The sequence below is a fragment of the Falco peregrinus genome, chromosome 8, assembly GCF_023634155.1.
Source record: "Falco peregrinus isolate bFalPer1 chromosome 8, bFalPer1.pri, whole genome shotgun sequence".
Classification (NCBI taxonomy): Eukaryota; Metazoa; Chordata; class Aves; order Falconiformes; family Falconidae; genus Falco; species Falco peregrinus.
The window spans coordinates 31,550,833-31,573,280 of NC_073728.1; the positions used below are offsets into that span (position 1 = coordinate 31,550,833).

The following is a 22,448-nucleotide window of genomic DNA, read 5'->3' on the forward strand; positions in this document are numbered from 1 at the left end:
TTAGTTCCCAAGCCTCCCTTCCAGTTAACTTTCCTCCGTCTGTGTTTTTTGTCCCCTTATTCACCTCTTACTCCAGATCAAGACCAGCAGAAGCTTTCAAAGACCCTGAAAAAAAATCATCAAGGAGGCGGTTATTTGCCAGAAGGCTCTCGAGGGTAAGGCACGCACCGGGAGGGGGGCGGAGATGCGAAAAACTTACGCGATGGGGAGGCCAGCGCAACCAGAGGGGAGAAGCGCTGGAACGTTTTTCTTTTTCATCACGGCCGAAACGGCTTGGAGGGAGCCTGCTTCTCCCTTGGCACTGCCGGCTGCGGTGTGCGGGCTCCGGTTTGCGGTTGCCGCGGGCCGGCCGGCCGGCCGTGGGAGCCCCCGCACCCTCCCGCCACCCGCTGCCGCGCGGCGGACTACAAGCCCCGTCATGCCGCCGCGCGGGCGGGCGGTAGCGGCGGAGCGCGCCTGCGCCGCCAGACGTGGCAGCAGCCCGCAGCGGCGGCGGGTCCGGAGCGGGTCCGGCTCGGCGGCGGCGATGGCTGTGCCGGGGCAGGGCGCGGGAGCGGCGCGGCGCCGGGGGCGGCTCCCGCCGTTGCTGCTGCTCGGCCTGGCGGTGAGTGGCGGCGGCCGCGCCCTGAGGCGGCGGCGGCGGCGGGTGCGGGGTGTCTCTCCCTCTTCCCCGGGCCGGGGCGGGCGCTCGGCGCGGCCGGCGGAGTTGGGCGAAAGTTGGGAGCGGGACGGGCCCTTCGGGCTGGGCGCGGCGGCTGCGTCCCGCTGGCAGCGCCCGCCGCCGGCCCGGGCGGGCTCGGCACGGCACGGCTGGGCACCGGCAGCTCTCCTCCCCGGTGTTCTCCCCAGCGTGCAGCCCCTCTGCTGCTTTCTTGCCTCCCTCCCTCCCTTTTCCCTCTGTCTCTCAGAAAACTACGCAGGGAAAACCCACCCCGGCGGGCGGCGTTGTCTCCCCTGCCGGCTGCGGGCTGGAGCCCCCGGCCGACACCGGCCCCGGGGGCTCCAACTGGCGGGCGTTTCGTGCCTGAGTAAGTTTTGTGTGAAAATCGGAGCCGCGGCGGCAGAGGCTTCCCTCGGCGGTGGCTCTGCCGCAGCAAAGCTGCCTCGTTCGGCTTTGTGCACCTGTGCGCGGGCATGGGCCCCCGTGGGCAAGCCCTGGCCCCCGTGGACAGCCCTGCCGCCCCTGCCGGTGTGTCCCTCAGATGTGGTGCTCTCCATCTTTGTGCGTTCCGGAGGATCTGGGTCTGTTTCATTGAAATTACGCTAAGTAGAACACCACTTACCTCAGGGAGACTCCTTTGACTTACAGAAATATTTTTAAGTCTCATTTTTCTTTTTTTTTATGCACAGAATTTAGCATAAATAGCACAAAAGAATGGCGAAGGCATGCTTTAATGCGCTCCTTGATTGGCCTGACCTACAGTTCTTTCTTCTGTCTGGGCAAATGAAATTAATAATTAATGAAAAATTACGTTAATTCTTTGTAATGCACATGTGGTCTGAAATGTATTTGGAAATGCATGACCAAAGTGCTTATGTAATTCATAAAAATCAAGTATGGAATTGCTAATTGCCCTATGCTTATTGTGTACTAATATTAGAATTGCCATTGTGGGACCGAAGGCATCGTCCCTAGCTGATGTAGCCTTTTGCCCTGGGCAGGGGCCTAGCGATGATCAGCTCGGTCAGGAGGAGGGACAAAAGAAATGCTGTGCATCCTGCACAAGCTTTGTTTTCTTCTAAGCTCGGTCTAGAAGCGCAGAAACCTCTGCTATGCAGTTTATTTATTGATTTCAAGTGAAACTGAAGTCAGGCTGAACTCTTCCTAAAATGTTGGATAGGTCTTAAAGTGGCACACTTTTTTTCACCCTGTGGCTCATCTTTAATATATACGCAGTACTTTTCTCAATGATACTTGTGGCAGTGTATTTGTTCGATTAAGTATATACTGTGGACCAAGTGAAGTTACAAGTGAACTGAATTTTCCCTTCATTTAAAATAAATAAACACGTGGAGTTATTTGTGGGTTTCCTTCTATATCCACTGTGACTGTCAGACCTTACCTTACTTTTTAACATTCATTTTATGTTAATGTAAGTGTTTTGTTGTGACTTCTTGTAGATTAAAATATTCTTTTTTTTTTTCTAGCTTTTTTCATGTGAATCTGTTGTTTTTAACTACCCTAGCTGCCCTTCTTTGGGCTTTTTGTATTGCAGAGCTGTTTTTTTTGAGATGAGCAGAGTGGGCCTGCTGTTGTTGGTGAAATTATACGAAGCCACTATAATTTATTCACATTATTCTCTCTTACCCTTCTTAATTTGCCCCAGCATTTTGTTTGCTCTGTGATGCTGCATGCTGAGCAGATGCCTTCATTGAGCTGTTGATTCAGCTAATTCTTTCCCCTTTGCTGTGTACAAGTAGTTTAAATTATTTCTTACAGTTTGCATTATCTTGCACTTAAAGGTGTGATTTTTCATCTTGAAATATGTAGCTCGCTGTACACCAGGATTAAAAAACTAGCCTACAGCTGTGACATTGCAAAACCTGCTTTTACATTTTTCTTGAGTCAATGTTTGCAAAGTCAGTGAGGCTGTTAAATCTGGATGTTCTCAGTGTGTAAAGTTAAAGCAAAGGTAATGCCAGCTGCTTGGTAGGACAGAGGTTTATGAGAACATTGTCTTTCCTTCCAATCCGTCCTTTTTTATGTAATGAAACATGATTTTTTTTATTTCTTCTTCTTTTCCCCCCCAGAAGTGCTGAGTGCTTGCAGTGCACCTGGGACAGCAGCTAGAGTTGTGCATGCATAGTGCTCCTGAAAAATAGGGCTCATTTTTAAAGTAGGACCCGAAATCTAGAGGTGGCTTCTGAGAATTTAAATCCTTATCTCTGTAAGACTTCCTGCATTTGTAAAAGGAAAACTACAAAGCTGGATGAAGAAGCCACTTCAGTATCTTCTAATGGAAGATGTTAAGGTGTTCTGCATCACTGCGAATATGACACACATGTGAGGAAGATACCCCAGTGATCTCTGCCTGCTGTAGTTTTATTTCTTGAGTGAGTCGAAGAGTCGTGGGGAAGTTGTGGCTTAGCTTTACAGAGATAATTCTCTTCTTGGTATGTCAAGTGGTTGACTATATTTCATGCCCAAAGGACTGTATTTACTATTAAAGGTATTGGGGAGGAGTTTCACACTGAGGTGGATTTGCATTTCCTCTGATGTATGGGGTACTGTCCTGCCCCTTGGCAGAGGCCAGCCACTGCTTCCAACAGGACTGTGCATCTGGGATCTGTTTGCTTTGCAAACACTGATGAATGTTATCAGGCCAGTGTGGCAAAGGTCGCTTTTGTCTTCTGAGTGTTGGTTTAATGGCAGAGAAACTGAGTCAAGAGAGTCTGACCGACCTACAGCCATTGGAAAGCAGGCTTCTTGACCTGGTGCCATTCAAACCCGGTGCCTTCAAAGGCAGGCTTGAAAGGAATATTTCAGGCTCCCAGCTCCTCAAGTCCCAGTAATGTCACAGGAATGCACCGGTGAGCACTAGCATGGCCTTGTGAATCCAGGCCTGTGGGGAGGGCTTGGGTGTAGCTCTCTGTGTTGCAGGTGGCCCTGCAGTGTGGCAGCAGCGACTTTGCCTCTGGTGAGTTTGCAGGCAAGGTGCAAGTGCTGCTTCTTTGCAGTGCTCGGGTGCTGTTTCCCATGGTGGCATTTGGGCTTGAATTTGGGAGTGCCTCTTCCCATCCAGTCACTGTTTGTACTACAGGAGCTGCTTTGGGAGGTGGTGTGCTGCAGTCAGGGTGTTTCAGAGGCAAATTCCTTACTTGCCGCCTTCCCCTGCCCCCCTTCCTATTTCCTGCATCTGTTCCCTCTTCAAAGTATGGATCTGTGAAACATGTGCCCTGTCTCGTCAGATGCCTATCCCAAATCAAACCTTGACTTTCAGGACTGGTTTTGTTACTGAACTGTTTCTTATGGAGTGGTGTTTTGAATCCACTAGCTTTGTGCCAAAGCACCCTTTCAGAAGGCCTGGGGTGTTGCCACAAGCATGGTGTGGTCATCAGAAGCATTTTCAGCCAGGGGAGTGTGTTCACAGTGTTGTGAGCAATTGGTGGTGGAAGAGGCGCTTGTTCTGTTGACCATTTCTTTTGCTTTTTGGTTGGTGCGGTGGTTCCTTGAGTTCCTTCATTTCAGTAAAATGAAGGTAAGGAGACTCACCTTTCTTCAGAGTTGTGTTTGGAGGTCTGTGAATGGGAAAACTCAATGCAATTTGCAACCTGAATCACAAAAACTAGCATTGCCTTGAATTCCTTGATGTGGACAGGGTCACTTTGGAAGTAAGTTATGGTTTATATTGATCCTGCCACCATTTCGAGCTTGTGAGTGGCAGAAAAATGTGATAGTAAAGTGGGTCTTCAGGTTTGGCACTTTGCTAGCTGAGAGTAGTTGGTAGCATTGGTGGAGGGCACTGTGATTTGTGTGCTTGCAGAACACAGATCACAAAGGTAATCTCTTGTGGCTGCCTTGATGATGTCCTTGGGTTTATAGTCATACAGCATATTTGCTGGGTGTCTGCAGATAGACTCTTTCTCTCCCCCTCCTCAGTTCTCAGGAGATAGCACGCCATGAGCATGTGGCAGTGTGCTGCTCTAGGATCAGCTGTGTGCCGGCATGCTCTGATGCTGTCTCCCTTTTGCCTCTTGCAGATAGTTTCCATTCTATGTGAATCTTACTCAACTATTTAAATTAAGCTTCATCTCCTATCACCTGGCAGAAAAATGTGAGGATTAATTAGTTAATATTTGTGCAATGCTTTGAAGATAACAAGTGCCATATAAAGAAAGAGCTAAGGATTTTCAGGTGTCATTTTTTGCCGTCTCTTCTTTGTAAGTCCCTTTAATAGTGGTTTTGTCATCTTTTTATAGCATCTCCTATGTGCTTCTTGAGTAGGTGATACTTCTTTAAACTTCTTCAAAACCCAGTTTTTAGTGGGGGATTATGTGGCAATGCTTTGCTCATGCCCTTAGCATCTGAAGTGATCCAAACGTGCTTCTTCAGAAGTGAAATCTGAAACATTATTTCATCAACAGCTTGTTTAACATACATCTCACCAATGCCTGGTGTGGAGAAAGCAAGCTTCACATTCATAGGAGAAAGTTCTTTGTCAGCATTAGTAATGGACCCTATTACAGTTAGTTGTTAATTAGTAAATAGTTGCACAGGTTTTCCTTCACTAAGCATTTGAAAACCAGTGATAAACCATACAATTAATTGTCTGCACAGGGCCCTTAAGAACAACCTTTAGTACAGACTTTATGCCTGTAGCTTATGTTCCTTAAAACCCAGCATTTAAGAACAATATGAACAGTAGTCTAGTCATATCTTGACGTCTCCATGGTATTTTTTGCTATCTTCTACATTTGGAAAGTGAACATAGCAAACACTGTGTTAAGCGGAATGCCTTATTTGTAGCATTCTTCAGCCCAAGTTAAAGAATACCAAGACATGGTGTCAGGATTTTAATTTGCCTTTCATTGTGAACAAAAGAAGATACGACACTTGCCTCTTGCAGATGTGACCTACCACAATAAAATGTCAGCAGTGCTTGGGGTTTTTTTTATTCCTTGAATGGCTTGAGGTGGGAGTTAATTGATCTGTGTTGTAATCAGAGTAAGAGTGTGCTCTTCCTCAGAGTGCATGGGAAATAAATAAAACACAAGAAGTGTCCGATGGGAGTATCTGCAAATGTAATCTGTTAGACAAAGCGTGTTTTTTTCTGATGCTGTCAGTCTTCCAAAGCAGAAGTTACTGATCTTCCAGCGTGTCTGCTGGAGCGCCTCTCACCTGGTCATCCCGTGCTGCTGTAGGCATAGGAGTCACCACTCCCTACTGAGCCTGTAGATGGCTTTTGGATCGGTTGCAGATAATGTCAGCCTGTGTGCTGGGGGTCCTCAGCAGGCTGCAGTTTGGGAACCCCTGCAGGTGTGGTTGGGAGATGGTTTTGTAGCCCCTGTGGGATTGCAGGGGCTACTTCAGTTCTGATGCCTGACGTCTGAGACCCAAGTGCTACCCTTTCTCTTCCCTACTCATTCGAATAATAAATTCTTAGCGGGCTTCCTTGAGGTACCTTTGGATAACAGAGATAACCTGTCTCCCCTCATCCGATTTGATTAAAACATTTCTACAGCTATTTTGGATATTCATCATGAATGAAAACAGGGGACTGTCCTAGTTATCACTATCCATCTTGGAAGGCATTTGTTACAAATGGCTCAGTGATCAAAGCAGCACAACCCTGAATGTAAATAGCAGCAGAGGGAGGGCTTGTGAGTGAAAAGCAAGCAATTACTGCACAAGGTCAAGAGTGGTTTGTATGATGAACAAGGAAGATAAAACATCTGCAGTCAAACTGTGATTGTTGTAAACAAGAGGGGTTTGGATTTTAACATCTTGTATTTTCAAGCAAGAACAAATTGGGGGGGGGGGGAGGGGGGGAGGGAGGGAGCGACAGATCAGTTTCTCTCTTGCACTTGCCTGGAGATGACTTAGACCTGGTATTTTCAGTACACACATACTGCCTGCACCCCAGGAGCCTACAAACCTCCACCACTGCAGTACAGAGGTATTTCTTCAAAACTACCTTCTGAAGTTAAATGCATGCTTCACCACAGGGTTCATTTTGGGAGCTGAGTAGGAAAGGGAAGGTGAGATCTGGTCTTGTTCTTGGAATTTCTTGCCTGTTCCCCAGTCCCCCGTGTTAATGTAGCAGAGGAGACCCCTGTTTAGAATGTGAACGACTCCCCTCCTAAAGAAATTAATTATGAAATTAAACTCAGTCATCTCCATTATTGCTTGGAACTTTGAGGCAGGCTTGCTCTTCAGCTAGATTCCCATAAAATGCCTTGTCAGGCACAATCTGTTTCATATGTACAGGACCCTGCTCATTGATCATATTTACAGTGGGTTGAGTGCTGTTGTCCCCAAATGAGAATGACATCAGTGGGTGGTTAAGCTAAGGCAGAAATCAAAGTCAATGTCTTGCTGGAAAAATAGGCTTTTGAAATTGTGGTTGAATGGAAGACTATGTCCCTGCAAAGCACCAGTTGTGCTAGAATCAGCGTTGTTCATGTCAGCCCTAGCTATTCTTGATGAATACTGTACAAATTGTCTACCTAATTATACATGTAAGTGTTAGTGTGTGCATAAAAAAGTCAATGTTGGCATATGGATTCAGGCACCTAAGCACTGTTTCAGCCACGTATCCATTTATATATTTAATGCATAATTTGTGTCCAGGGAAATATATTTTTTTTATTTTCTTGAGATGGAAATAGGTGAAATAGGAAATGCTTTTTCTGTCCAGTGTACAGTGCTACTCCTCTGATAGTTCTTCCTTATTTAATTCTGATTTGCATTTTCTTGTTTTTAAAAACCGTGTGTTTTCGTTGCCCTTGATTTAAAATAAATAAATAAAAAAATTATTCTCTAGACATGCTGCTTATCCTTAGCAGAAGATCATGCTGTCACAAAGCTTTTGTGGGGAACAACTCATAAATTGAACTGGGTTCTGTGGGAACAGCGGTTAAGCATTTATCACATTTAATTTGAATAATAAATGTAAAATATGAAAATACATTCTTGTGGCTGCTTGAAAGATATTCCCTGTTTTTCATTCCGAAATGAGATTCGGAGAAGAGTAAAAACTTGAGAAATAAACTCTGATTTCTCAGATGCTTGGTGATTTTGAGAAAACACAGCCTGAGGGGTGACCACATTTTTTAATAGTGTCAGTCCTGGAAGTATAATTAGTAGTAAGTTATTTGCCTGTAGCTCTCTATGCCTCTGGGTTTCTGAAAGCTCAGATGTTTATTGGGTACCGGTTCTAAGGGAGTGGGGTTCAGGAGTGTTTCGCTGCTCTTTAACACTTACATTCAGCAGCTCTGCCAGGGATTGCTGTAAGTGGGGCGGGGAAAGGAAAATTAAACCTTTTTGACTGATCAGACTTCTTCCACCTTGCTTGCAAGATTATATGTTTAAATACATACTTTGATTTAAAGAGCAGAGGCAGAGCTGGAGCCCATGTGTTTTTGTACCTTGTACTTGAATAGCAGTGTCTCTCAGCAGTTTTGAATTTACTGTCTTGAGGGTTTGGGTTTGCTTATGTTTTACTTGAGAATCCTTCATGCATCTTAGATCAGACACTACCATCACATGACTGATGTGCGACCTAAACCATAAAAAAATCCTGTGAAAATAAATTCAGACTGAGATCTTGAGCTGGGGAAAATCTGCAGACTAGAACTGCTACCAGATTTGCATTTCATAGTCTGCTGCGTGTAGTCTGCCTTTTTCTGACGGTCTGTACCAAAGTTTCTTACATCCAAGAATACCAGGTGACTGTTGTGTTGGTTCCAGCTCACCGAGCCAACCATGGATGAGGACTCCTTATGCTAGGCACTGTGCAAGCACAGCATAAAATGAAATAGACCTTCACTCAGTTTTATTGTGATCCCTTGTCAGCATAACTGTCACAGGGCAGGAGTGGCACAGATGTTGCATGTGTCGGTTCTAATACACCTTCTACTTCAATGGGTACTGAGGCTGGCAGCTTCTTGAGGAAAATCGAGTGTTATCTTAACTTTTCAGTGGTGGTTATGAATACATTTTAAAGTTTTAGGATGCTCGAGTGACAAGAGAGTTTAGCTTGTTTCTTATTTATAGAGTTCCATATGTGTGAATGTAGCACTTCCTGAGGCGTATGAAAAGAAGCTTCCTGACCAGGAGGGACTGTCACCTTTCTTGACCTTTTCTTTTTTTAATGTAAGCTCATCTCCTCTTGTGCCCTGGATTTAAACAAGAAGCAGCATGCTTCATCGGGCAGTGCCTGGCTGACTAGCTCTCCTGCAAAATGTCTAGAGTAAATCTACCTGAGTCGTGTATCACAATTAAAGCCATATAGCACAGTACATGCAAATGAGCTTCAATCTTTGCAGCTGCTTTGCCTTGGGCTGTGGAGGAATAGGAGCCTGGTTTTCTCTGAAGAAGAGTGGTGTGTAACTGCTTCCACAGGATTGTCTTTTTTCCATCCTCTTGATTTCATGCTGTTGCTAGCACTAGTGGCTGTAGCCCTGGTGAGGCTGTGGCCACTAATGGGGTCATCACTGCATTGGCTCTGGAGCAGGGCAAAGCAGCCCTGTGCCTGGACTAGCATTGGGTGAAAACAACCGCTTGGCATCACTTGCCTTCGGTGGAGCTGGTAGTGAAGGCAGAGGTTCTTCAGGAGGTTTAACAGTAAACCTGCCTCTCATTTACTCTTTAATTTCAGCAGGGAAAAGATGGAGAGCATGGAACTACTTAATTCTTATCAGTTTGCAAACACCATGTAGCGCAAATGGCTATTTGGGAGGTGGTGAGCTTTCCTGCTCAGCCGATAACCTCCCAGTATTGCTGTGACTGCCTTTAGATATGCAGGCAGGGTGTTTCTTTCCAGCTTGATGCCTTCAGCTTGGACCTTTTGGGTTTTATAACCAGGGAAGGCTGCAACATTAATCTTAATTAAAGGGAGATGACGATTTAGTCAGCAGGGCTGACTGGTGTGCTTGTACACACAGTGCCTTTCCCAGTGGGTTTTAGTCTAAACCATAGGATCAGAGGGAGCTGCTGTAGTAAAACTGCGGGAAAATGAGTAACATGTATTGATTTGATACCTGGGGAGGAATTGGGCAAAGTAGCAGTAGATAGGTGCAATGTGACATGCTTTGCCCTCTAAGTGCCTGCTGGTCCGCCAGCGCAGCACGTCTTCTGTTAGTGGCAACACTGACAAGGCAGTAGTTAAAGCTATCGCTGTTTCCAGAATCCAGTTTTTCAAGGGGTTTATAGCTCTGCCATTATGGGAAGGGAGAGAAGAAGAAAACTCATTGAAATTGGCTAGACAGCCTTTCCATCTGGAAATCATGTGAAATACATGTATTTCCGAGCTATCAGTAAAACTGTACAGATGCTTTAAAGTTCATCATACTGTTTGGTGTCACGTTGAAAGTGGCCTTTGTGGCTTTTTTAGTCCAGTTATTTCTTTTTGGCAGTGATTTCATAGACTAGAATATCCTTAATTGAATCCAGTTTTCCAAATCAAAGTAGCAACCTGTAGTTTTACTTCCCCGCCGCACCCCTGTTTTCAGCCTTAGTTTCCGTAAAGTTTGGTTTTAGTCTTCTGTAACTCAAGGCATAAATAAAACTTCAAGACACTTGGATAGTTACAAAAAATGAGGTGAAGGAAAAAGTTTTGTAAAAAATATTTAGTATTAAAGAGATCTGCTCATAAGTCAATGTTAGATTAATCCCTCCTGTATAGCCTCTTGATTGTGATGAGTTTTGAGCAGGAATTTGCATGTCTTTGTCACCTCACTTAGCATGACTATATTTGTCTACTTTGATTGGCAACACCATGTATTTAGCTCAGAAAATATACAAATGATTCATATACATCAGCCTGAAGTAGGAAGGCTGAGCTCTGGACATCTGGGTTTAGAAGAATGTGAGTCTGTCGGTCAAATTAAAGCATCAAGGACATTTATGCTGAAGGTAGAACTGACTTGCAAATGTGCTTTTTCCCTTCTCACAGTTGTTCCATCTTGTCAGCAGGGTTAGGTGTGGGAATCCTGCCTGTGGACTGGGATAGCTTGTTTGCTCTAAGCCTGTACAGCCTGTCTTGCGTTAGTACTCTATGTTGTAGGTGCATCTTCTTGTAACTTTAAATTCCTGACCACGTCATGGGATTGTTTTGACGATGACCTCCATTTCAGCTCAGCTTCTTCTCTCTCCCTCATGCATCCCAAAACTCCTACTCCCCTTTCCACATGTAAAAACTTCCGGCACTTACAAAGTATGTTTCATAGGTGCAGGTTTTGTTTCTGTGCCTCAGTGACGTGGTGTTTGCAAATAGCTGAATTTGTAATGGAGTTGTAGTGCCTGGGGCTGCCTGTTCTGGCTTTGATTGGCTTAGTGCCTTGTTTTGAATACTGCAATCTGTAATACAAGGGATGTAAGAACAACAGCCTCTTACTACTTCACATCCACTCTGGACACATTTTCCAGCCCACTTGGAGAGAGACGTGATCAAAATCAGTTCTGTAATTAAGAAAACATTGAATCTCATGTGTGTTAGGCAAATGAGCTAAAGCTTTTAGCCAAGCAATTAAGTGTTAAGGTTTTACTGTAAGGTGAATCTAAACTAGATAATTTCTCCAGCTGAGCTTCCCATAATCATTCCATTAGTGTGAATTCAGTACAGTGCAGAAGGGAGGCAAATAGCCTGATCGATAAAGATTATTATTATTATTATTGAAGATTACTGCAGTACAAATGAGCAGTAGAGGCCCCAGCTGAGCTTATGGTCATATTTTGATAGGAGTTTTACTTTAGGATAAATGACAGACTCTGGAGTGGTCATGATTTAAGTAGACCAAAAGATGTAACAAGAAAGTAATTTCTTCGCATAGAAACAGAACAGAGATGCAGAGAAATTAAATGCCATGCCTTCCATGTGGCCAATGAAAGTCAAACTTGGTCTTGTGGCAAAGGCACTGGTGTGTGTGTGTGAGGTACGGTATGGCCACGGTGAAACATAAGCCCTGCTCCGCTTTGGAAGAGCAGGTGGGAGAGGGTTGTGGTTAGTGCGGTAATGCAGATGCTGATTACTTGCAAATTCTGTTTTAGTTTCCTTCATCTGCTCTGTGTCAGTGTGGGTCAGTTATTTTAACTTCCTGGCTCCTGCTATCTTCTGTGGGATATCAAAGTACTTGATTGCGTTTGCAGTGTATTCTGAGATCTGGGACAAGAGTGCTCTCAAAGTGGTAGTTCACTGCTGCTCTTGTTACAGTATATTAAATTTACACAAGAATTTTTATCTGATTATCTGACTAGGGAACAAACCTTTAAGAGGGGATGGCTTCTTAACTAAACCCATATTTCTTGATGTTGTGTTTATCTCATCTCTCCAATTAAGGATGCTTGCTGGAAGTGGTTTTGGTCCAATTCAAAAAAAGTCATGTGTGTGGCTTTGGGTTTTTTTGGCTTTTGTTGATTAAATTGACACAGTAGTTTATGTAAGGCAGTGTGTCTCAAGGTTGTGGAAAACGGTCAAAGCAATTTCAAAAGCAGTTTGTGTTTTGTTTCTCAGCATGTTACTAATGTTTCTGGCTTTGTGTTTCTGTAGGTATTCTTGCCAGTGTTTGTGTGCTCGTTGAAGCTGTCTCCACTCATAGAAAAAATAAGTGACCACAAGGATTTTAAGAAGCTTCTCAGGACACGGAATAATGTATTAGTGCTCTATTCCAAATCTGGTAAGTCCTCCTTTTTATTTCTTTTTTTGACATCACAGCTCTTCATGTCCAACAAGTCGTGTGTGTTTGAACGTCTGTGTGTATCTTCAGTTACCTGTGTACATGCTCAGATGAGTAAGCTTTTTGCACTTACTTGCTCCCTGTTCGGTGTTGCCTTATGTGACTGCAAGGTGCTTCTACATGACTACAAGGCCTTCTTCAGGACTGGTGCCCGTTGTTCTAACTCAGGCTCATGATGTTTCAAGATTGGAGCCTTCTTAATTTGGTCTTCTAATTGTTCTGTCACACTGGCAAAAATGTACTTTGCTCTGGCTTTATCTCCAGAATTGGCTGCTTGTAACAGCTATTGGCTAGAACTTTCTGGTGTGTTTTTCACAGTAGTTTGCAAGTTTCAATTTCCTGGTGACACTGAAAGGCTTAATGAGTAGTTTTAGTACTGAAATCAGTCCATCTTTGCTTCTGACAGCTTTGAGTGTCCCATGGTTGTCTTTCAACTTTAATTAACAAAATATAAAAATAAATCCCGAGCTGCTTGTGTAAGAGGCAGAAATGTTTCATTTCACATCATGCCACCTGTCCTCTTGAATATCTTTGCTGTCTTCTCTCATTCACGCTCTCCTTTCTGGCTGTTCACTCTTGCTTTTACCCATCTGTGTGCTTTTCCTTTTGCTGTGTTCTGCTCATGCTGTACCTTTTCACCTTTGCCTTGTTTGTTTTGGTGTGTTGTTGTGTGTGACACCATGTAAAAGGAAGGAACAATCTTTAAGTTCCATACACAAATGCAGAATGCTGTTGTGGTTGTGGAAGTCATGGGACAGCAAGAAGTAAAATGTGTTACTAAGATCGTTTTCCTTAGTGTTGTATTGGTTTTGTTGCCACTTTTCCTTCCTGCAGGCAAGCAATACAAGGTAATGCTTTGTTTGGGGGTTGGGTCCTCCTTTTCTGACCTGTTGCAAAGGTTTTAATCTCAGTTAAACACAATGGTGTTGATAGAATTGCTCTGTGTTTATAATGTGGCAGATTGGAGCAGTATATAGTGACCCAATAGCCTTCCCCCCCAGTATCAGAGAATTTTGCAGAAAAAAATGTACAGGTGTTGGTATAATTAATTTTGTTTCCTAAAGGTATGCTTATTCTGAAACAGTTAAAATTATATATATGACTTAATTTTTGTTAAAATATTTGTGTTTTGCTGTAGTGGGGAATTTTGAGCGCCTGAATTTGGCCAAATGGTTTTGTAGGAACAGGTTCAAAGTGAAAGTCATAAAAGAATTTCTAACGCTTTTTGATTTTGAAAGGAACGCTTTAGAGAAAAAAGACATCTGTATTATTCAGCTTTTTAAAGGGAAAATTTTCTTTTTATGCTTAATATTTTAAGTGGTGGTTGCTTTCATTTTTAGCAGCACAACCAGAACACTTCAGCTCTGACACTCATCAAATAAATTTTGCCCTATGGGCATTGTTCAAAAAGCCATGTTGTGGAGATTTCTTTTTTCTGTTTTTATTATTTAATTGGTTGGTTTTGGCAGTCTAAAGCATTGCATGCAGAGCTGATTGTGGGATTAGTGTTTCTTCCTAGAACAATGATCCTTGCACAATTAGAAATACCTTGCCTGTCACCCAGAAAGAGGGGAGGGGAGGGGAAAAAGGAGGGATGTCTAGGTGCAATTCTAATCCCAGATATACGTCCCCCAGCTGAGATGTTGCCCAGTATCCAGTGGTACTGCTTGAACAAAGGCTTTCCTTCTCAGAAATACTCATCTAGTTTTGCTCAGCTGTCTCATGCAGAAAATTCATTGGCTTCAGGAGATGTCCTCATTTGTAGATGTTTAGTTCACCCTACCGGCTTGGGTATCCTGCCAGGGCTGCTCAGCTTGTGAGTCTTCTGTCCTATCCTGAATGCTTATTTTTTAAAGGGTGTTTGTCAGACTGTTCCACTGTTAAGTACGCACAAAGAATTCCCCCACGTATCTATGTCCCTTTGCTGGAGAGAGGTGGGAGTTGTATGTTATCAGTATTGGGAGTAGGAGAGTTTCTTGAGAGGTAATGTGTGTGGGCTGACATCTCCGATGGCATCAGGCCCAAGCAAAGGCGGTTGAATACAAAGAAGCTGTTTCTGGCTCAGGAGATTAAGATAAAAAATGTGGAGGTTTGGAGATTGAGGAGGCTGTCACTACCCACTGACTCTACTTGTCTACTCTGACCTATATAGGCGTTCACTCTCAAATGTTGGGGACAAGATACTGGTCTACACAAGCATTCAGTCTGACCCAATATAGTTGTTCTTATATTGAATTAGTTGAAGTAGTTGTGGAGCAGCAGCAGTTGAAATGGATCTGGAAGAGGTTCTGGGTTTCTGCTTTATTGGGGCAGGAAACTGTTTCTGTTAGTTTTTTGGGGGGAACTGATACTTGCTTGAACCTCTATGTTTTTCTCTCCCCAGACAAAATGTGACAAGAGGTCACATTTTTCTTCTGTGTTACCATTTATAAGACTTTTGTAATGGAAGTGTTTTGCAGAATCTACACATGTAGCATGGCATTATAAAAATCTTAGTTGGGCGTTTATAATACAGGCAGTTTGTGGAAGGAACTTTCTGGGTTCTTTTCTGGGTACTTTCTGCTAATAGTTTTGAGCTCCTCAGCCTGTTGGTTTGGGTATCTGTCAGCGTTATTATGAGAATAACAGTATGTTATTTTCTGTGTATGGCAGGGATAGAATTGAGGCAGGCAGAGATGCTGAATGACTTGCCCTTATAGCTGATGAAGGTTCTAAATGAAGTTGCTCTAAGTAGCAGGCAATGGTACAAACTGGTTCATGTGCAGCCACAGGAAGAAGATGGTGTTGGGATGGATACCGGTTTGCAGGAGAGGGTACAGTATAGCTCCATAAATGTAGGTCAGGGGGAGCATGCCTGGAGGTATGAATTTCAGTGTGTTGTTTAAGGGGGGTGGAGGGAAGGAGCCATCCAACTTCAGCTGCAGCCAGCATTCCTTCTAGTTTACAGAAGATTTTACTGATCCCTCTCATACTGGTTTCTTCAAATTAGACAAAATGTTCTTCCAGTGCTTCAGAATAAAGGAATGCACCATTGTGTTTTTCTATGTGGAATAATAATGCTGTTGTTGATTTATTTTTATTGTTATTTTATTTTGCTTTCCAGCGGCTGCTGCAGAAAGCTCACTCAGGTTACTGTCCAGTGTGGCCCAGGAGGTGAAAGGACGAGGTACTATAAGCTGGATAGACTGTGGGTATGTGTCACACTGTTTTTCTTTTCTCTCTCTCTCTCTCTCCCTCCCTCCCCACCTTTCCTTTTTGGCTTTTATTGCTGACTTAGCTTTTTTGATGGCTCTGAAACTTTCTGTCTGTAACTGAATCTACATCATTTCATGCAGTTTCTTCATAGCTGTAGGGAGCCTACATCTTACCATCCTCTCTTTCTTTGGACCAATGATGGAGAATAATTTTTTTCATTATGGCTGTGGTCAGTTCTTTGACAGCATGTTTTTCAGCCTGAAGCTGGAGATCCCAGCTAACATTGCCTTTTGTGGGGGGCATGTAGCATGGAAACTGTGTTCTGGCTTTCTCACAAGCCAGGGGAGGAGGGATCCCACATGTTGTGCCTCAGCTCGAGGGCAGTGCAATTCTGCTCTGACAGCAAATGTTGCATGAGCAGTAGGGCCGTTCGCTTGCTTTTGAAGCATCCACCCATTTGTGTTTCTCAGCAAAGTGTGCTTTCTTTTAAAGAACTTCCTCTATCCCTGTATAGGTTTGTGGCAATTCTTAACCTGAAGGCAGGGAAACTTGGTTTCCTAAGTGGCTGCTTGTGTGGTGAGGAATGAACAGGTGTGTATTTGCTGGTTTGCAGATGTGAAAGCTTCCACTGATTCCTCTCAATAGCGTGTTGCTTGTGGTTTTAGCTTGTGTATCATAGTGTGCCTCTGCAGCTTTGAGAGCTTTGCCTGCAGATGGCAAATTCCCCTTCTTGGGATGCAAGGGAACATCTTCTTGCTGCCTACCTGTATGTTTGGGTGGATTACCATTGTGCACAACATACAATTTCTTCACACAAATCTAAGTCATCTCTGAAAATCATGTGGCTCCCTTATAATTTTACTTTTGAAACCAACCTTCATCCATCAAGCAGTGACTTGGAATAAGTCATTGGTAAATCAAAGTTAACGTGCTTGTGTTATTGTTTAACCTGTCTTGCTGTCCCCCAAGGACAAGCAGGTGTCCCTCCCGTGGAGTCCTGTGAGTCCTATGCTTCTGCCTTCTGTTTGCATTCTGCTGGGCTCATCCAAATGCACAGACACTTTCATCTCTGCCCAGCTGATGGGGACAGTGTTCCAAGTCATCTGTTGACAGAAAGCAGGACTGCTCCTCAGAGATCATTGAAGCCTGTACCACTTCCCACCTGCTGAAAAGCTAGCAAATAAGTTGATTGACTGTGATGAGGAGAAGGTTGCATGGAGATCTGGTGTAGCTCTGAAATCCTGTTTCCTCTTTTAACGGAAGCACTGATAAACAATTTTTGATTGTCAGTAATGATGGCTAGCAAATAGGTTACTGGACCAGCCTTCTTAGCTTTAGTTTCTAATTGGCTTTATTTGTGATTGTGCAGTGGCCGCTGCCTTTTTGTTTTCTGTTTCCCTTTAGTTTTAAGGCTACCTCTGTGTTGGAGGACTTAACGCTTACCATGTGTGTGTACACCTGGCACATGTGTACGACTGCTGGAATGATAAGGCTGTTCATCTGGGCCTTCAAAGTGCTGCTATAATACAACTAAGCAATAACCATCTCCAGGATTTATTTAATTCTGGGTTTGAGAAGGAAAGATTCAGTGTTTAGGTTTTGGTTTTCAAATCCAGAGAAGTCCTGGCACTTAGTTCAAAGGGTCAGTCTCTGCTCCTGAGTTTGTAAGTGATAGTGATGGGGAGGGAAGTGTGTTGTTCAGTTTTGCTGTAGAATAAACTTCAATGCATTAAAACGTAATACGCTCTCGCTTTCCAAATGTTGTCATTTAAACCAAACTTTTTTTATAGAAGTTACTTGCAAGAAATGTATTTTAAAGTCTTTTCCAGGTAGTGCTTTAATGCGTTTCACAGGAAGCTTGGTACTTGCAGTGCCTTTCCTCTGACCATTGTGGGGAAATTATTTAAAGTTAAGCTTTCCATTTGTAATGAAGGTCATGCTGTAAGAGTTTGGGAGACCTAGGAAGAGATTTGTAGGTTCCCAGAATTTGCTTTGATGCCAGTAATATCATAATCAGATTGCCACTTGCTGAGTGACAGGCAGTGAACAGGGTGCTGTAACATGGCAGTAGCTCTAATTCTCTTTGAGGGTTGAGCAGCGCTTCCTTTCACATCACTCGCTTGAGAAGAACCTGGGAAAAATAGATGTCCTGTCCAGCTGTAGCTGGGTGTCTGTCAGAGATGTCTCTTCTATTCCTCCTTCCTGCAGAGGGGTATCATAACAGTTAGTGAACTGCCTCATGCGGCAAGGTGAGCTGGAAGACTAGCTTGTGGCAAAGGACATCTTGATGCATGCAAAAAACCCAAACACAAAGAAATAGTTTGAGCCTGAACCAAGTTTTGTGGTTGATTTGCTTGTTAAACCTTTAAAGCATTGTGAAATCAATCTCGTAGTGTTGAGGTAACCTTGAATTATTTTTTTTTTCCTTGAAAGATTTCTTTCCTTATTGCTTTTATTTCTTCTTTTGGAATACAGGTGGCTGCAAACTGCCGCCCACCTCATTGCAGTGATGATCTGAGGGAGGCCGTGGTAGTGCTGGTTGTCACCTGTCACAAAGGGCCAGTTCTGGGGCCTGAACAGCTGGGTCCTACCAGAGTTGTTCAAGCTGTTCTCCCACTGCAAGTATGCCGTGAAGCTTATTTGCAAGTCTTCGTGCCGAAACAAACAGTGCACAGAGCACAGATGCAGGGATATTTACAGCATAGGCTCAATTTGTTTTACAAATACTGACAAGAAATGGCTTGTTTGGCAGCAATATTTAGCAGGGAATTTTGGCTTTGCTGTTCACATCCCGCTGTAGTGGACTTCTTTGTCTTCAGATCCAAGCATTGGCAAGGCTGGCATACATGCAGAGTTATGGTTTGTGTCTCTGCTTCCCTGTGGTGATGATGACAGTCTTTTTCTTTATTGGTGGTGCTTTTTTTGTTTCTGTGTCATTCTCCACCTTCCCTTCATTTTTGGGAGAAAGCAAGAATGTACGTAAGTCTTGGCAGCACGTTCTGTATTTCATGCAGCAGAGGGGAGTATTCAGGTTTGTGGCGGGAGGCAGGCTGCCTGAATTGCTGGCTTACGTGGAAGCCGTGCTCCTTGGCCTTAGCTTTTGTTGGGTCTGTGGTATGAGACGGAGGTTAGACTTGAGGTTTCAGTTCCAGGTTGAGTGCTTTCGGGAGACCACGGAGGTTAGTTTTTCAGCATGATGTGGGGAAACACTTGGTTTCTTGCTGAGATGGTTAGTATGGAGTAGAGGGGGTTGCCACTTAGTCACTTTTGAGGCAGGATAGCAGAGGTCACCAGAGTGGCTTAGGAGATGTAGGACTGGGAAGTGCCAGGTACCTGCCTTCCTGCACAGTTAGGCTCACTTGCCTTAAATGCCATGCTGGAGTAGGACCAAGCTCACCACAACACACCCAAGGATGCCTCTGCGTGCAGTATTGCTGATAACGTCCTCATACATGGGAGATTTCAATCAGATTGTGCAAGCAGATAGGTGCCGCCTTCTAGAGATTAAGGGGCAGCACAAGAATTGCTTGCAGCATTGAAGTGGTCGCTGCTTGCTCCTGTGTGCCGAGATAGCGATTGTAGTTCTGTAGACAATTAAACATGAAGCTCTTTCAATTGTGAATAAAAGACTAACAAACGATGTGACAAAAACACGTTTTATTTTAGCCTTTCCATGTTTTAATTGGAAAGACCTTGCTGAGGTGTTTGATACTGAATGAGTGATGGTGTGAGAGACAACAGAATATTGAATAAATCATGCCTAGTAAGATGCACGTATCAGGGATAGAGTGTAGCATTGCGGGTTGGCAAATCTTCAGTGTGTCCTGGAGAGATGGATCAGTTATCTTATGAGCAAGTGTTTTGGGACCTGGGTTTGGGGAGATGCCATGTTAATAGGAGCTGAGTGTCCCAGCTTCAGTTTCTGGCTCTGTAAATGATTCACTTGTTATTTTGTGCTGTTAAAAGAGGTGTATCTATTTTCCAGGCAACTGGGTAAATATTGTCTGATTCATTAGTCAATGTTCATAAGAGAGTTCAGAGAAGTTTGAAAGGAAAAATGCTACAGCAGCATGAATGAGTGCTCTTCATTTAGTACGTTCAGATACTGTTGGGACAGGCATGTAACCAGTAAGAGTGAATGCTGGGCTGTTTATTGAATTATTTTTAGTAGAGGCTGATAGGAATTTTGAAAATTGCGGGGCTTCATAGGGAGTTGAAAGCTTAAGATGTCTACAGAAAAGGAAATGTGTTCTTTTGTGCGATCTCAGTCTGGCAGCTGCTAAGTGTAACAGCAGGTTGGGGTGCAGTGGAGCTGGTGCGTGCTACATAGGCGGGGGATAGCTGCTGTGCGTGCTGCAGAGCCTCTGTGTTCCCCCTCATCTCCCAGAATCTCCATCTTCGGAGGTGTAGTACAACTGGAGGTAAGCATTGATGTGGTCAAGTAAAAGAGGAGTTTTGTGAAAAATAAAACTCTTGGCAAAGCCTTGTGGTGGCAAGTAAAAGGTACAAGATGTGCTTGGGGACACAGTAAGATGGAATTACTGCTTGAGTGAAAGACAAAATTTTTCTTGCTTGTCTTCAAAGCAGAGAAAGCTCCAGTCCCACTTCGTGGTGCCCCAAGATCTGGATTTGAAGAATAATAAAGTTACGCTGTAGCCTTCTTGAGTAGGTTTTGTGATAGATGATGGGGTGACCAAGGACTGATGTTACTTGGAAGAGTGTAACTAATTTGGGTGAAGTGGAAAGAAAGTGAATTGGCTTTGTTGAAGAGAAGAAAATGTTTGGCAGATTGTAAGATGCGTTGTGGCCAGGTGCAGCTTTGAGGAGGTGGCAGAAGAGGTTGAAACTAGCCCTTTCCATCCTGAATGTGATTTAGTGAACGCTTCTGGGGTTTCCTGTTACTGAATTGTCTTGAACTTTTTGATGACTGTAACTCCTGCCCAATTGTGGACTCATTATTTTCAAGAAAGCATCCATTTCTTTGGCTCTAGCTGACTATTCTTTGCTCAAACTTGCATGGTTCCCTTTACTGTAGGTCCCAAACATAAACAAAGCTGTGTGATTTCCATCTGCTGTCATAGCGCGTGTGCTTGGCTTTAGCACATCAGACTGCTAGAAGAGGAAATGCCATCTGGTTAAAATGTCTGACTAATTATCGGTTGGTTTTAGTCCCACTTTTTCTGCTTTTATTGTGTCATTCTTGTAGTTCCTTTTGTTTGTCCGGTGCATCGTTCTTGTAGTCCCCATCCCCAATTATTACTTGTTATTGTTTCAATCCCATGACACTTAGCATAAGGTAAGACCGTAATTTGGCTGGTAAAGCGGCCCTTTCAAGGCTGTGCATCTAAACATGTGCTGGTTCGCAAGAGAGCCAAACCTAATGAGTCTTTTCTGGGGTTTCCCCCAATTTCTGTGTTTATCTGCCCTTTAGATGAAATTTTCCTTCCCAGATTACTGATTTCCTAGTACTTTGATACAGAAAGGCTTCTCCCAGACACAGAATCATAAATGAATTTGTTTAATGCCTTGAAATAGCAGGGAGGAATTTCAGAAATAAGGCTGCTGGTACAGATGGTATTAAGTGTCATTTTGCGCTTTAGTTTTTATCTTCACTCCTATAAAGCTGATCAGAAGTAGGATTTATTTAAGAGAATAAGTCTACTCATCTTCCTTCCTTGTAGTTGAATTTTAAACCTGATGAAAAGCTTTGAAATTGCAAATAAAAATGACCAGATCTAATAGAGAGAGAAAAAAGGAAGAAGAAAGGAATGCTGCACTGATGAGACCTCTTCCATCTGAGTAGATTTGCAGTGTCTGGGATTTCTGCCGCCTTCTACAGTTGCCTTGAAAGTGAAGGACAGCTCAGGAGTGGGTAACGCATAAAGTCAGGTGGTAGCAGGGACTCTGTTTGCAGCTGGGCCAGGGGAGGTAAGCCAGGTGTTCATCAGGAACACTTTGCAAGTGTAGTTACACTGACAACGTGGTGGTTGTGTGGATGTGATTTATATGGACAAACTGTGCATTTGCAGCATGGATTTTCAATGTCTTCCTTCTGTCTCTACTATAACCTGTCTGCACAGTTAATGCTAATTCACATTAAAGCGTTTTTATTTTCCTGTAAGAGTGACCATGCAGGAAGTGCTATTCCAGTCTGGAAAAAAAAAGTATCCTTTCTTAAGTAAGCTCTCAGTTCCTTTCTTAAACCTGTTTGGTATATTGCATTAATTCAGAAGTGCAGAGCATTTAACTAAAATCCACTGTAATGCTTGGGTGTGCATGCCTCGGCTCATGCCTCTTTTTTCATCCTAACCATGTGTATTCCGTGGGCTTTGCCTAGAATTGCTCATTAACGGTGAATCTTCAACCTTGCTGCTTTTCAGACTAAAATGAAAAGTAAGCCAGCTAAGATTTAATGTCAAGTTGCCTCCTCTTTATGCATTCAGTACCTAATTTAAAACATCCTCTAGCATCCTCTCCAGGCCTGTAGTGCAGCTAAAGGTCATAAACAGGTTCCAAGGGAACAGTACAATATGCTGCAGCATCCATGTGCCCCGTGGGTGATACATTCAAAACCTGCTTTTGTGGGGCTCTTAGATTAGTGTGAACTCAAAGGCAAGGTGGTAGTTGTCTCACATCCCAGGTTAGGAAGTGTTCCTTTGTACCAGGGTGTGAGTTAGAGGGTCTGGATGAGTCCGATGAGGAAAGCAGCTGCTTTGCAAAAAGTTCAAGTGCGAAATTTCTAGAAGCTCCTGCAAAGCCTTTGGTAGCTCCTGTGAAATGTGTTCACCTTATTTCTGTGCAGGTATGTGGGCTGCTGAGTGCCTTTTACTAATTTATATTTCCATGGAAAGTACCAC

General features: G+C 43.6%; 1 protein-coding gene across 1 annotated transcript in view; it reads left to right on the plus strand.

The window, feature by feature from the left end:
• Positions 1–459: 459 nt before the first annotated feature.
• Positions 460–22,448, plus strand: part of PDIA5 (protein disulfide isomerase family A member 5) — a 102,024-nt gene continuing 80,035 nt past the window's right edge. The window contains exons 1-3 of the mRNA XM_055813194.1: positions 460–604; positions 12,210–12,336; positions 15,500–15,587. Of these exons, the coding sequence (XP_055669169.1) occupies positions 527–604; positions 12,210–12,336; positions 15,500–15,587 (293 nt within the window). The 5' untranslated portion in view covers positions 460–526. The remainder of the gene's footprint in view (positions 605–12,209; positions 12,337–15,499; positions 15,588–22,448) is intronic.